Here is a 15200-nt window from a genome sequence, read left to right as displayed (position 1 = left end):
CCACTGGGAACCGAAAAAAAAAGTTTTCGCCATTGTTTCAGTGATTGCAGAGGAAAACAAAACAGTACACCATTTATCCGTATGAAATTATGATGTGTATATTATTAAATGGATGTCCCCGTAAGTGGTCAAATCCCGCAATATCACGGAGGGTCCAAACGAGACTGCGGTATCCTAATGTATGTGGCGATGGACCCAGGGTTGCATGATGTGAATGAAGGCCACCATTTTGGCTAATAGCCACACACATGGCTTGCCTCTCAGTTCAGAGGCTGCATCCTTCCAAGGATGTCTCCTACAAAGATCTGGCCTTTCTAAAAGAATGGAAGTGAAACAGGCCATTCTGAAATGAGACAGTCTAGCAGTCAACTGGCAGCCCGCGGGCCAGAACCGGCCCTTTAATAAGTTTGGACTGGCCCGCGGCCCATTTACCCATAAATATTAATAAATACACAATCAAAAGCAGCTACAAAGCGCATTCGCCAATTTTCAGCATTTTGCAACATTTTGTGGCGCTTTGCGGCACGTTGAATCCTTTACGGCACGTCAGCACTGTTTCCAAACAGCCCCACCTCATGTGAAGGCATTGCGGGCACTCGAACAGTTGGTGGCGGTAATGTACCGTATTGGTTTGCAAACCGCCAGTAAACTTGAACGAAGAAAACGACAACCAGGCGCATTCAAAGGAGAAGAGATGTAAAGTTGACAACGAAAATAGAAGCTTTAACAATGACTGGACTGATGAATATGTGCACGTAGAAAATGCCGAAGGCAATCCTATGTGCCTGCTGTGTTATGACTGTTGCTCGGTGAATAAGGAATATAACATGCGGAGGCACTTCATTACGACTCACTCCCATTTTGACAATGAATATTCACCGGGTTCTGATGCTCGTCATATAAAAATAAAAGGACTTAATATGAATATAACTACTCGGATTTTAGTTGATGAAGGCCACGCATCATACAGATGTCTTTTTAGCGTTTATTCTTCACAGACACCTTCAGACACCTCCAGACACCGTGAAAACTAAAAATAAAACATGCAAACAGTTACACAAGCACTGCTGAGAAATTGTGCATGAGCTGGACATGCCCCAACATGTCCTGTGAGGCTTCATCACAGCGTTGCTTTGCACCATGCGGCTCCGCCGCAACGCGCGGAATTCCTCCGCTCCTCTTTCCATGACAAAAACTCCTGGAACAGTGGAATGTGCCATTCATTTCTAAACTGGACGCTGTCTTGATCCGGTATGTCGTCTGACTAGCACAGGAATTGCAGAAGATGTGGACATCAGCACTTTTTCGGCACATTGAGACAGACGTGCGGCGGAACTCCGCGCATCGCGGCGGAGCCGAGTTGCGCAAAGCACCGCTGTGATGAAGCCTCACAGGACATGTTGGGGCATGTCCAGCTCATGCTCAATTTCTCGGATAATCACACGACTGAAAAGCAACCGGAAGCCGTCTGAAAGCCACCTGAAAGCCGTCCTGTGAGACCAACACGGAGGTGGTTTTGTCCCGCGCCATGAGCGGCATGGTGGCGCAATACTCCACTTCTCTTTCCATGAAAAAAACTCCTGTAACAGTAGAATGTGCTGAAAAAGTGCTGATGTCCACGCCTTCTGCCTTTTTTGTGAAAGTTAGACGACGTCCCAGATCAACAAAGCCTTCACGTTGGAAATGATCTGGTTGTTTGAGTGGGGTGTGAACCTGTCGATCGGCGCTTGGAGCGCGCCGCGCTCTCAGACATGTGGGCGGTCTTTAAACCGGCTGGAGCACTCCTTAATCTGTGTAATCCCCATAAAATCGTCACTGAAAGCCATCTAAATTTTCCGAATGGTGTCCAGCTGGAGGTCTCTCACAGTTTCTGGAAAAATTTGATGCAGCAAAGCTCCAAATCGTTCAGACATTTATTCGCAATAAAAATCTGACGAGAGGGGTGGACCACTGCTCACACAAAGCCTGCTCACCGGCGAATGATGCAACCGACAGGCGTGAAAAAACTCACGCATGTGCACGAATGTTCAAGCTTGGCTGATGCAATCACACGTGATTCAAATCCATATGGTTTTTGCAAAAAATAAAAAGGTCGGATAGTTTTTGGACAGACCTCGTACACAACACAAACACTCACACATACAACCCCTGGCAAAAATTATGGAATCACCGGCCTCGGAGGATGTTCATTCAGTTGTTTAATTTTGTAGAAAAAAAGCAGATCACAGACATGACACAAAACTAAAGTCATTTCAAATGGCAACTTTCTGGCTTTAAGAAACACTATAAGAAATCAGGAAAAAAAAAATTGTGGCAGTCAGTAACTGTTACTATTTTAGACCAAGCAGAGGGAAAAAAATATGGAATCACTCAATTCTGAGGAAAAAATTATGGAATCATGAAAAACAAAAGAACGTTCCAACACATCACTAGTATTTTGTTGCACCACCTCTGGCTTTTCTAACAGCTTGCAGTCTCTGAGGCATGGACTTAATGAGTGACAAACAGTACTCTTCATCAATCTGGCTCCAACTTTCTCTGATTGCTGTTGCCAGATCAGCTTTGCAGGTTGGAGCCTTGTCATGGACCATTTTCTTCAACTTCCACCAAAGATTTTCAATTGGATTAAGATCCGGACTATATGCAGGCCATGACATTGACCCTATGTGTCTTTTTGCAAGGAATGTTTTCACAGTTTTTGCTCTATGGCAAGATGCATTATCATCTTGAAAAATGATTTCATCATCCCCAAACATCCTTTCAATTGATGGGATAAGAAAAGTGTCCAAAATATCAACGTAAACTTGTGCATTTATTGATGATGTAATGACAGCCATCTCCCCAGTGCTTTTACCTGACATGCAGCCCCATATCATCAATGACTGTGAAAATTTACATGTTCTCTTCAGGCAGTCATCTTTATAAATCTCATTGGAACAGCACCAAACAAAAGTTCCAGCATCATCACCTTGCCCAATGCAGATTCGAGATTCATCACTGAATATGACTTTCATCCAGTCATCCACAGACCATGACTGCTTTTCCTTAGCCCATTGTAACCTTGTTTTTTTCTGTTTAGGTGTTAATGATGGCTTTCATTTAGCTTTTCTGTATGTAAATCCCATTTCCTTTAGGCGGTTTCTTACAGTTCGGTCACAGACGTTGACTCCAGTTTCCTCCCATTCGTTCCTCGTTTGTTTTGTTGTGCATTTTTGATTTTTGAGACATATTGCTTTAAGTTTTCTGTCTTGACGCTTTGATGTCTTCCTTGGTCTACCAGTATGTTTGCCTTTAACAACCTTCCCATGTTGTTTGTATTTGGTCCAGAGTTTAGACACAGCTGACTGTGAACAACCAACATCTTTTGCAACATTGCGTGATGATTTACCCTCTTTTAAGAGTTTAATAATCCTCTCCTTTGTTTCAGTTGACATCTCTCGTGTTGAAGCCATGATCCATGTCAGTCCACTTGGTGCAACAGCTCTCCAAGGTGTGATCACTCCGTTTTAGATGCAGACTAACGAGCAGATCTGATTTGATGCAGGTGTTAGTTTTGGGGATGAAAATTTACAGGGTGATTCCATAATTTATTCCTCAGAATTGAGTGAGTCCATATTTTTTTCCCTCTGCTTGGTCTAAAAAAGTAACCGTTACTGACTGCCACAATTTTTTTTCCTGATTTCTTATAGTGTTTCTTAATGCCAGAAAGTTGCCATTTGAAATGACTTTAGTTTCGTGTCATGTCTGTGATCTGCTTTTTTTCTACAAAATTAAACAACTGAATGAACATCCTCTGAGGCCGGTGATTCCATAATTTTTGCCAGGGGTTGTATAAGTATGAAACAAAATTAAAGTCACATTTACCGTGTGCGCCTCTAAACCCAAACAGAGTAGTTAGTTGAGGACATCATCTTCTTCCCTCTCTCTCTCTGTAGCAATTGTGGCGTGCTTTGCTTTGTAGCCATATTACATTACCCAAGATTTACAGGTGAGAACCCAAACTAAACAGTGGTCATGCGACTTAACAAAATTCTTTAAAACTAAACTTACATTTTAACATAAACCCATTTTAAAATATGTACATTTTACAATAACTCTTTGACATATTTATTTAACCTTTTTTAAGAACATGAATTCAAACTCTTAAAAAATAGAAAATAAATTCTAAATCAATTATCTGTCCCCTGGACAGTTACAATGAACTACAAGTGAAGCACTGCAATCTTCTCCCGTAGCTGCACTCTGCAACAGAAGACGACAGCATCCCTGCGTGTTGCGAGTTCTTGCTAAAAAGAAAATGCCGACTGACACCGAAAAAGTGAAAGAATGTATATTAGCTGCCATCGACGAGCTGGTAGCGCACAAGCTAAAACAGCAGGTAATGCCTTCAATCAAGTCAATCCCTCTGTCAGATACAACAGCTGCAAGACGAGTGGATGTTTTAGCCACAGACGTTTTCGAGACTCTTCTAACTCAGTTGAAGAAAAGAAAGTTGAATTCATGTCGCTGGCTGTGGATGAGTCAACTGACAGCTCCGATCTAGCACAACTTTGTATGTGCGGTTTTTCAACGGTGACTGTTTCAAGGAGGATCTGTTGGGCCTAATTCCACTGGAAGGACAAACAACAGGGGAAATAGTTTTCCAAAAGATTATTGCTTTTTAAAGACAATGGACTGGACCTGGAGCGTATTAACCTGCTGGTTCCAGATGGAGCTCCCTCAATGGCAGGAAGCGTCAAAGGAGAACTGTCTGCACGACTGTCTGCTGTGGCACCAAAACTAGTGTCTCCACTGTCTCGTTGACCAGAGTGTCCTCTGCTCTCAGCTTAGTGGTGAGTTGAAAAGTACTGTGGAGTCTGTGACTGCTGCAGTGAACTTTATCAGAGCAACATCCAGTCTTCAGCACAGGTTGTTTCACAGACTACTTGCTGATATGTCAGCTGAGCACTCTGACGTACTGTTACACAACAACGTCAGGTGGTTAAGCCAAGGCAATGCACTTCAGAGAGTCTGTGAACTGAGGGGGGAAATTATCACCTTTCTATGTGAATGCAAGCACAAGAAGGCTGAAACATTTCTGACAAAAATGCTGGATGAGAAATTTGTCTCAGAAATGTGCTTTTTAAGTGATATCATGCATCATTTGAATGGTCTTAATCTGAGTCTTCAGGGGAGGGATAAACCAGTGGCTGATGTGGTTGACTGCTTTTATATATATATATATATATATATATATATATATATATATATATATATATATATATATATATATATATATATATATATATATATATATATAAAAAACCCTAGACATTTTCATGTGTGATCTTAATGACCGCCTGCTGCACTTTCCCACACTCAGTGACTTCATTAGTATATACTTTTGATGTTCTGTTAAATAAAAAGGGAAAAAGAAATGCAGTAGCATTTGTCTCAAATGTACATCCGAGAGTAATAGTACAGGTCACAAGAATGTCCGGCCCACAGATCATAGTATTCTGACAAATTTGGCCCTCGGAAAAATATAGTTGAATAGCCCTGGTCTAGCCCATGAAGCATTTTGCTATTTTGTGATTAGCTACAGAACATTTTGTAGATTTTGTTTTCCCCAAATATGCACAAACAGACTTAAAATAGCCTTTACCTCACAGCTATACATGAACTAAACTCACACAAACACTGACAATTTATGTAATGGACTAAGTTTGTGAATGGCTTTGGGGTTATAAGGGGCCTGGGTATACTCTCTACTTAGTGTCTTTCTAGTTACTGCTTTGTTAACCGTACTGTTCCAGAGAGACAGAATTCTGATTCACCCTTATCACTGGATACAGTTGTTTTACAAAAAGATACAAATCCACAATCTTTCTTGCATATTGTATCAAGTAAATGAAGGGTTCAAGTGCATATCAAACCAACACCACATGATAAAAATATATGTTACATAACACACTGGGTGCATGTTTTATTTTAAATTTGACAATATTTTATTTACTTTTAAAACCAAATAAATGCTTTGGGGAAAGCAGTTTTTTTATTATTATTTTTTTTTTAAACAAAATAAGCTTTTATTTTTATTTTAGCTTGTTTTATGTGGAGGAAAAATCAATAAGTGCAATGTTTGCTCTATTTCCAAACCAATTTTAGTTTGTTTTTAACAAAATGCGTTCATTTCCCACTGGCCTCCCACACAGGACAAATATTTTGTTACATAACAGTGGCTCATATTTGCTGTAGGCGGTGCAAGTTAACAATATTTATCTTCACAAAGAAAGTTTAATAGTTAAATAAATTCACGGGTTATGGGACACCTAAATTCAAACACACACATCAGCGTTTTTTTTTTTTTTTTTGGACGCTGAATGGTTTGCATTTGTGTTAAAATGTCAGTAATGTTTATTGAACGCAGCTGAAATCTGAAATTACGTAACGCCTCCCATATGCTTGAAAAAAATTGACGGGTTGCTGTAAAAAAAAAAAAAAAAAAAAAATTGAATTTTCAAATGTTTATGCCCGCTTTCCTAAATCTACATTCCCATTTTATTTATTTATTTATTTTTTGAGCGTAGATTTTGAGGGAGTGGTGAGAGGGTTCACACGGGGACATTTACCCAAAAAAGGATTCAGTTTTATATTTAGACGGCATTGGACGTGCGGAAAGTGACAAAGATCCCGAGCTGGCATCTTGTACATGGGAACATACGTTTCAGTTTTACAAAAAATATCCCAATACTGGCTTTTTATCTGCAAACAAATTATTTCGGAGGGAAACGGTAGATTTTAACGAGACAGCCCAAACTCCGCCCCCTGACCCGCCCCCGTGACTCCGCCCGAAGCTGATGCAACTAGAGATGCTTATGTCGTGAAGCTCGAGGGTTTGTCGGTTCTTCGCGCTGGGTTGTTGTTTCATGTTGCGTTCCTTCTATCCGTAGACCACAGGGCGCTTTCAGCAGACAGCATGTCTACACTTAGCGGGAGTTCCTCCTGCTGTCGCACTGCAGTAGTGGTGGGAAAATATTTGTCGAGTCCTTCTACGTTGGTGTTTGTTCGAAGCTCCGGAAAGCAGCCCCGGAGGGTGCTCGGCTCGCAACAGCGGCTAGTTAGTTCCGATGCTCAGTGTAAGCGAGGAAAAGCGGCGGCTTCGGCCCTGCGAGATTTTCAAGGCAGTTTCTACACAACGGACCGACATTCCTTGAACAACCGAAGTCTAATTTACCGGGACGTGAAGGTTTTTCTTAATGAGATCGGAGGAGACCCGAAAGAAGCGCGATACTGGTTAACGCAGTTCCGCAGAGAAGCATCGGGTCAGACACCAGCCTTTGCCGTCTTGGAGGTAAATGTTTTTTTTTCCCTCTAAATTATTTATTTAGTGTGTGTGTGTGTGTGTGTGTGTGTATATATATATATATATATATATATATATATATATATATATATATATATATATATATATATATATATATATAATTTTTTGTGTGCGCGCGCGCACTGACGTCATGGGACTCAAATTACCGTGCCCACAAGATTGACGTCAGCACACGTTTTTACCGAGAAATATTGGTACAAAAATGTTTTGCTTTTAGACGTTATCTGTAATAACAATAATAAACCTGATTTGACTGCCTGACTACTTTTATTTAAGTTACAGAACAGCACATTTGTGGCCCGTGTGGTCATGATGAGCCATAACATCTTAATTCTTCTCATATTTTCCATTAAATGTTGAGTTGTACTTTGAATAATTTATGCTTACGTAAGTGTAGACAGCTTTGCAGCATCAGGGTACTCTGGTGTACAAAAATGTATTGTTTTTAAGATAAATAACAAAATAAAATGTACCCACGTGAATAATGATTATTTGTGTTTTAGTTCGACGTCACAGTTCACAGCTATGCAAACTTTGTGGTGATGGTGACATTGGGGGCAGGGGGATTCTAAGTCTGTCTGACCTTTTTTAAATGAACATGGTCAAAGAAGATTTGAGTCTGACATCAAACTCACACGGGAAATAGAATACCTTCTGCTGTGAATAATATTTTGTGTCTCATGTTTCTCTTAAACACATCTCTCTGTCTCCCTCAGGTGGAAAGCTCAGTGTTTGACAGTAGGGAAATGGTTCAGAAATTAGCCTTTGGGCTCTCCTTTCTGCACCGCATGGATATGAAGCCTGTTGTTGTGATGGGGAGGTCGGACTGGGAGGAGGTCGGGTCTGCTGATGTTGCTGTTGGCTCTAAATGCACCCGGGGGCTTGTAGAGCGGTGCCAGCAACTTACTGAGGCTCTACAGCAGCACTCTGCTGCTGTTGTACCCTTCTTCTCTGCAGAATCCTTTCTTTTACTGCAGGAACCTCCCCATGGAAGCAGGTGAGTTCAAAGATGCACGTACGAAACCAGTGCAGTGGATTTTTACTGTTGCAACTACTGACCTTAAGATGACAGTCAACTATGTGAAAACACATTATAAAAAGTGTAGTTGTATTCTTCATATATTTTGTACTCTTCATATACTCAGCAGCTATGTTTTCTTTTTAAAATATTTCAAATGGCATCCAGTATGTTGGCTGTTGCATGTGTATTTGTTGATATTCATTATTTTTGAAATTTAATAGTCTTGCCCAGGCAAAATGTGCTAAAGTATGTTCCACATATAGAAAAGAAGGACTTGTATATGTCACTGACCATTTCTGCACAGAAATGCACTAAATCACTGAAATAGCCTAATTTGTCTCCACACAGCCTACTGAAGAGGATTTTTTTGGTAGTAATTTGGCTAAAAAGGAAAGATGGGTGGGGAGTGGGGTGGTCAACCAAGGTACATGGTGAATGGAGTCTGTGAGAGAGTGCCTCTTAACAGAAAAGTACTAAATGTATTGGCATTCCAGAAATGCATTCAAGGCAGGGTTCTCGCCAGTGCGGTTGAGCATAGGGGGGCCCTATGCTGGAATTTGGATCCCCTATGTGTTGATTTGGGCCCCTATGCTGTTATTTAATCAGCATGGGGGGAGCTTTTCTCTCTCTGTCAGAAAGCCTGATATCTTAGCTGCACTTTCGGAAAAAGACCATTTAGTAGACAGTCTTGTGGTCAGTTTAAATTCAGCGCTCATAAGCATACTCGACATGACTGTGCCAACTATATTAAAGCCACGCACCCCAAAACACAATTGCCTTAGTTCAGTGATTTACCTACGTGGCCTCAAGCATAAGGCTAGACATCTAGAACGAGAATGGGTTAGATCCAAACTAGACGTATTATACCTTGCACACTCTGATTTGTTCCAATTTTATAGATATTGGAATAGGTAATTTATCATGTCCAAAGCTCCCTCTTTGTTGTGTTTAACAACAACAACAAAAAAACGGTCATTGAAAAATGTGGATGGATTCTTTGAAAATATGAATGTTGTTTCTGATCCTCTTCTGCCTCCTTTTCTTTTCCTGTAGTGCTTCACCCTCTGTTGTGGTAGACACCAGCCTCCTCCAGTGGAGCCTAAACTGTGGCACAATCCCATTGGTTTGTCCGGTGGGCAGAGACAAACATGGTTGTTCTCTGATGCTCGACCCAGAGGAAGTGACTGCAGCAATCGCTCAAGCTTTGCAGCCTCATAAAGTCATGTTTATCAATGATTCAGGAGGCCTCCACTGCCACGACCACACGGTATGGCATTTAGTCTGTGTAATTTCCAAGGATATGGGCCTACTACCACTTAAAGTATATTTAGAGCCCGTATTGAATGTCAGATGCTACTCTTTGCTCTTCTGAAAGACATGCTGTGTCCTGCAATCTCTCTTGTTCTGATATTGCAGGTGGTGAGTAAGGTGTCGTTGCCTGGTGACCTACCCAGTCTCTCTATGGCAACATGGCTAAGCACAGCGGAGCGCCACCGAGTGCGCGCCATTGCCAGGCTGCTTAATCAGCTGCCTGCTGAGTCTTCGGCTGTAATCACCTCAGCAGAAACTCTCCTGACTGAGCTGTTCAGCCATAAAGGTAAGACTGCCAACACACACAGGCTATTTTTGGCGTTGGAGCTCTTCTGACCTAATGACAGTGAGGCACCAGTGGAGTCACTCAGATTTAGGTGCACTTTTCTCTTAATGATATCAACTAGAACTTAAGTGAAACTATTCTTATTTAGTTTACTTTAAACTCTGCAAACTTTTATTCTTATAATGTCTGCTTAACAGGAAATGTGTGTTTTCTAAGATTTGCCTAATTGCTTTTTTTTTTTTTTTTTTTTGTCCCCGTTCTTCCCCTTTAGGGTCTGGGACATTGTTTAAAAATGGAGATCCCATACACCGGTTAGTAACTCTTTTAACTTGCATTGATGGGGGCAGTACAGGATTTGCTGGATTTTGCATATATGCATTTGTCCCTGTGGTTACCTCACTAAGTCTTCCAATAAGTTTGGTGTTGGGCATGTTTTGATTCTAATTATGGGCACCAGGTTGTGGGCTTTGAATCTTTGGGTCTGTGATAATGCCACAGGGACTGAAACTTGATACTCACACAGTCGGGTCTGATCACACCTGATCGCGGTCAACTGGCGCTTTAAAAGTTTAAATCATCACAGAGTTTCATTACACTATGCAACACAATTTTTGTTCCTGGCTTCTAAGTGTTATATTTCAACTGCTTATGTCTAAAGTCTATGGAAAAATGACTACATTCAGCACAAACTTTGATTTTATTTATTTTTTTTACGTTCTAGAAAGTTATAAAAGTTTCTTGAAATTTATAGATAATTCTGGAAACGTCTAGAAAATTCTGGACAGTTCTAGCAGTTAAAGAATATTCTAGAAGACTACTCAGCAGTAGTGAAGGCGAATCGAGAATATTCTTGAAAACAGACAAATTTAAAAATATAATTGTCCTGATCACAGAAGCAAAGTTTCTGTGGAATAACAGCTATTTTCTATTCATTTAAGGCATAACAAGTTAGGAAAACACACTGTGTACCCAGGAACAAAACAAAAATAAAAATTTGTTACATAGTGTTATTCAGGTCTGTGATGACCTGATCAGACCAGAAAGCAGCCAGCGCTTTAAAAGTCACAGCACTCTGTTCATTCACGGCAGCGTTCAAGTTTCTTAAATATTTATTACGCCCACTCTTAAAACTTCAGTTATCTTTTATAATTCCTGGTAAATTTTAGAATTAATTTAGATGAGATATACTCTCTCACAGGAATATATCACAATTATCTGGGAACTACTTTTTGCACAGGAATTCAACAAGCACGTTGGACACGTACTAACAGAAAATATCCAGAAACTGGATTTTTGTTCAGCCAAAATGAGAGCGTTCACTTTTAGCTTGCCATGACCTAAGCTAGTGGCGCTCATGAGAGTATGCATGTGGTACAGAGAACTGTAAATCAGACAAAACATTCTGTTCCACAGATGTTAAGCTAGTTAAGGTTGCGATGTGCTTTGCTGTTACTTCTGGTTACACTGGTTTCACCCTCTTGCCTGTCAGTTTCAGGTTAGATGAGTTCCAGGTAGCTTGTCCAAACATGCATGCCTGCAGGCACAGTGAGAGTGAACCAGGTGTAGTGACAATGGGCATTCCCACTGTAGAAATATGTAGCCATCTTAAAAGAAATGCCAAACGTCACACCCACTTTTCAGAGAATCAGGCATGTAGAAAACATGTTACATGGGCATTTAAACTATCAATTTTGAAAACAAAGCTTGCTAAAATCTGGATGGGGCTGAAAATTTGACCTTGGTAATTGACAGTACAACTAAAATCAAATCACTTCTCATTCGTGGACCAAATGTATCAGCCAAGTGTGATCACAATCCCATTAGGCCTTCTTATGGTATCTTGGTAAACCTAGGGACCAAGGCAACCACAAGACTGTACACATTTGCCTTCTGCATAACTTCCTCATCAGTATAAATGATGAACTATAATTTTATGTACTGTTTTGTGTGTTTGCAGTTACAGCTCTCTAGAGGAGATCGACGTGGAACGTCTGCTGGCTCTCATCAATAAGTCTTTTGAGAAAACTCTAAAGCACGACTACATTGACTCTCTGAAAGGACGGCTGCACTCAATCTATCTTTCCGAGGGGTACGTACTGCTATTCCAGCATGCATGCGTGGTGAAATGTGTCCAAAATTACTTTTTGTTTGTTTTTTTTGTTTTTTTTTAAATGTTGCATGTTTTCAGAGCAATACCACAGGTCAGGTTTTGTTACCCTTAACCAAAGATTAAAGGTCTGATTTATTGACTAGAGTACAGCCTTTATTGTCATTGTACATGTATGCAACGAAATTTGTCCTCTGCTTTTAACCCATCCTAATTAGTTAGACACAATCCAACCACTAGGAGCAGTTACATTTATTCTTAGTAAATCGCCCGCCAAAAATATTTGTCCCAAATGTGCAAATGTTTGGATTGCCCACACAATTTAGCACTTATGTGGCATCTTTCATCTTTTTTCCTTTCGCTAAACTGAACTCTGTAAGTGCAGGTGTACCAAATGAGCAATCCAAAATATTGTCCTGACTTGCATATTTTCTCTCCCTTCCTCCCTGCAGCTACAGTGCAGCAGCCATTATCACCATTGAGCCTGTGAAGGGTGGCACACCCTACCTTGATAAATTTGTCATCAGCACAAATAAGCAGGGACAGGGTACCAGCCATGTTCTGTGGGAGTGTATCAGACAAGATCTGGGCAAACTGTTTTGGAGGTCCCGGGCCACCAACAAGATCAATCCCTGGTGAGACTCACATTCATGTTCAGACAATTACTGCATCTGCACTTGAAGCTACTTCCTTCAGAATAGTTGCGGTGCAAAACCGGTGGGTAATCCTAGCTTCAATGTAATGTTTTTGTTCCATCCACCCACTAAACCAGCTGATTCTAATTTGCTGGAATCATCTGGCAGGTAGATTAGCTAGTCAGTGAAATCACCTGTTTCAGATGCACAGGAGGAAACAATACATGGTAGTACTTTTTACTTAACAAAGTTGGAGCTACCCACCTGTGGTGCACAACAGCACCTCTGAATTTTAGTTTTCATCCTCTTTCCAATTTTTTTTAACAACTTTGCAAATGATGATCCCATTTTCAAAACAAAACTGTTCAGTTTTTACAAATTAAGTATTTCTTTGTGAAAGCAAATGTCTTTTTGTCTCTCTCCTTATGCAGGTATTTCAAACACTGCGACGGTAGTTTTGTTAATGGTGTATGGACAGTCTTTTGGTTTGGGCTAAGGGATATCAGGGATTCGTATGATCTGGTGGAGTACGCTAGGAACCTTCCAGTCTCTTTCTACTCCTCGTCTTCCCCAGAAGAGGGAGGAGAACCGCTTGTTGCCTGCCAGTAGGGCCAACCTTCTTCTGAACTATGAACTGCTTCCTCTAAGCTGCAGCCTGCACTCTGAGGTCTGTTTCGGATGTGGGGGTCTTCAAGGCTGACAGTTGGTGGGTTCGGTGATTTTAGTCCCGATAGTATGGAGTTGTCCCGTACCACCCCCCCGCCCAGAGATACTCCTGTCATTTCTGGACTTCTTCACCTGCTTGAACCTTGAGAAGAAAAGTTAATGTCTTGTGAAAGCTTTCTTGACATGCTACTAATCATTATTTTTATATCCGGAGTTCTGGTTATTTTAACTAAGGTTCGAGCTGAGGGTAATGTTAAGATGTTAATGCACAGCGTGGTTCACATGTGCATCTAGAAACACAGAGACCGTGTTTAACACTAAGGTAGCTAAATTTAAAGTGTTGGGGCTTTTTTACACCCATCTGCACTGAGCTGATGTCTTTCTAACTCCTAAATGTTGCATTGTAGGAGGAAAAAACAAAAGGTTCAGCATGTGACATTTTGCAGTGTAGCAAGGGTAATGAAAGGCTTTTTCTAGCCTATGACCGACTGCTTTGGTGGGCAGGGTTGGTGCTGTGTAGTGGAAAAGTGAAGGTCTGTTGGCACATTGAGAATGCTCGCACAGCCATTTCACAATACAGCCATCATCTTTGATCTGTATTTGTTTTATTGGTTGACTTCACAAGGTCATGAGAACACGTTCACTGATGTAATTGCAGTTTCCCAGAATTTGTCTGGGTTACCTGGTATTTTAATACCAGCTTTAAAAAAAAAGTGCATAATGTTCCGTTAAAAATGCTATGTGCTGCTGGTGAAGGAGGTGAGTGTCATGGCTTTTAATGTGAATATATTAAGTAAATTCTCTGCTCAGCCTTAATGTATTTGACCTTGTGGTTCTAACGTAATATAGTACTTAGTAATTTTTGCAAAAAAAAAAAAAATATATATATAAAGTTGTACATACCCCCCACCACCACCTTTCTGGCTGCTTTTTCTTAATTTATTTCCTGCAGGGAAAAAAAACAAACTGTTATGAACTTTAAATAACTGCAGTTAATGTGCAGCTACATGAATAAGCTAATTCTGTATATTGACAGTTCATTTTGGGGAAAAGGCTTTAATCTGGAGCCGCTGGCGTTTGAGTCCACCACCTAAATTGTGGAGATGGGGCCACAGCAGCGCTGCAGCGACACTCGGGTTCAATACAATTACATTTACTGCTTCATATGCAATGTTGGTGAGGGAATCATTTACTGAATTTACACAACTGCAAATTTCATTACAGAAATTTTGTGTTAAATGTACATCACATGAGCTCTTAATCTCACATAAACATACGGTAGTTCAGTTAAATAGGATAGAAATATTTCAAATAACCTGAAAGACAGTCGTTAGTGTCTTTACAGAAAAAATTAGTCATTGGAAATTTGGTATGACCTATATTTTTGAATTTCTAGTGTCCTCTACAAGAAGCTTTAAATTTTCTCCAAAAGCAATGACATGGCAGTTGATAGTAAAATGAAAGGTGTTCATAACTTGATTTGCTCTTCTGGTGCTCTCCTCTGTCAAACTCAGACCAAGCAAAATCTTGTGAAACTATGCTGTTGTGGATTAAATTATATATACATATAAAGAAATGTTGTTTGTGTTTTTGCACTTACAAGTCAAGTGTTTCATTTGTGGCAGAGTTTATGACTGTCAACAGAACTTATTTTATAGGGTGACGAAAACGGCTTTAAGTTAGAACGTCAGTTATGAGGACAAATCATAGCTTGTCTGCCACCTGCTGGATGGATGATGTGAGTGAGTGAAGCAAGCGTTAAACTGGTGGCCTCAGCAGAGGCCTGCCTGGAGCAAGAAAGAAGTTGC

The 15200-nt window shown here is 40.5% G+C and overlaps 1 protein-coding gene across 1 annotated transcript; it reads left to right on the top strand.

Moving 5' to 3' along the window:
* Positions 1-6877: 6877 nt before the first annotated feature.
* On the top strand, positions 6878-14390 carry nags (N-acetylglutamate synthase). Its single transcript, XM_034190306.1, has 8 exons — positions 6878-7333; positions 8083-8363; positions 9441-9654; positions 9804-9984; positions 10256-10295; positions 11942-12073; positions 12544-12726; positions 13158-14390. The coding sequence occupies exons 1-8, from the start codon at positions 6959-6961 to the stop codon at positions 13333-13335; spliced, it is 1584 nt and encodes a 527-aa protein (XP_034046197.1). The 5' UTR covers positions 6878-6958; the 3' UTR covers positions 13336-14390.
* The last annotated feature ends 810 nt before the right edge of the window (positions 14391-15200 follow it).

Source organism: Thalassophryne amazonica, chromosome 16 (assembly GCF_902500255.1).
Source record: "Thalassophryne amazonica chromosome 16, fThaAma1.1, whole genome shotgun sequence".
Lineage (NCBI taxonomy): Eukaryota > Metazoa > Chordata > Actinopteri > Batrachoidiformes > Batrachoididae > Thalassophryne > Thalassophryne amazonica.
The sequence above is the reverse complement of the archived record's forward strand: the minus strand, read 5'-3'. Positions and strand labels throughout refer to the sequence as shown.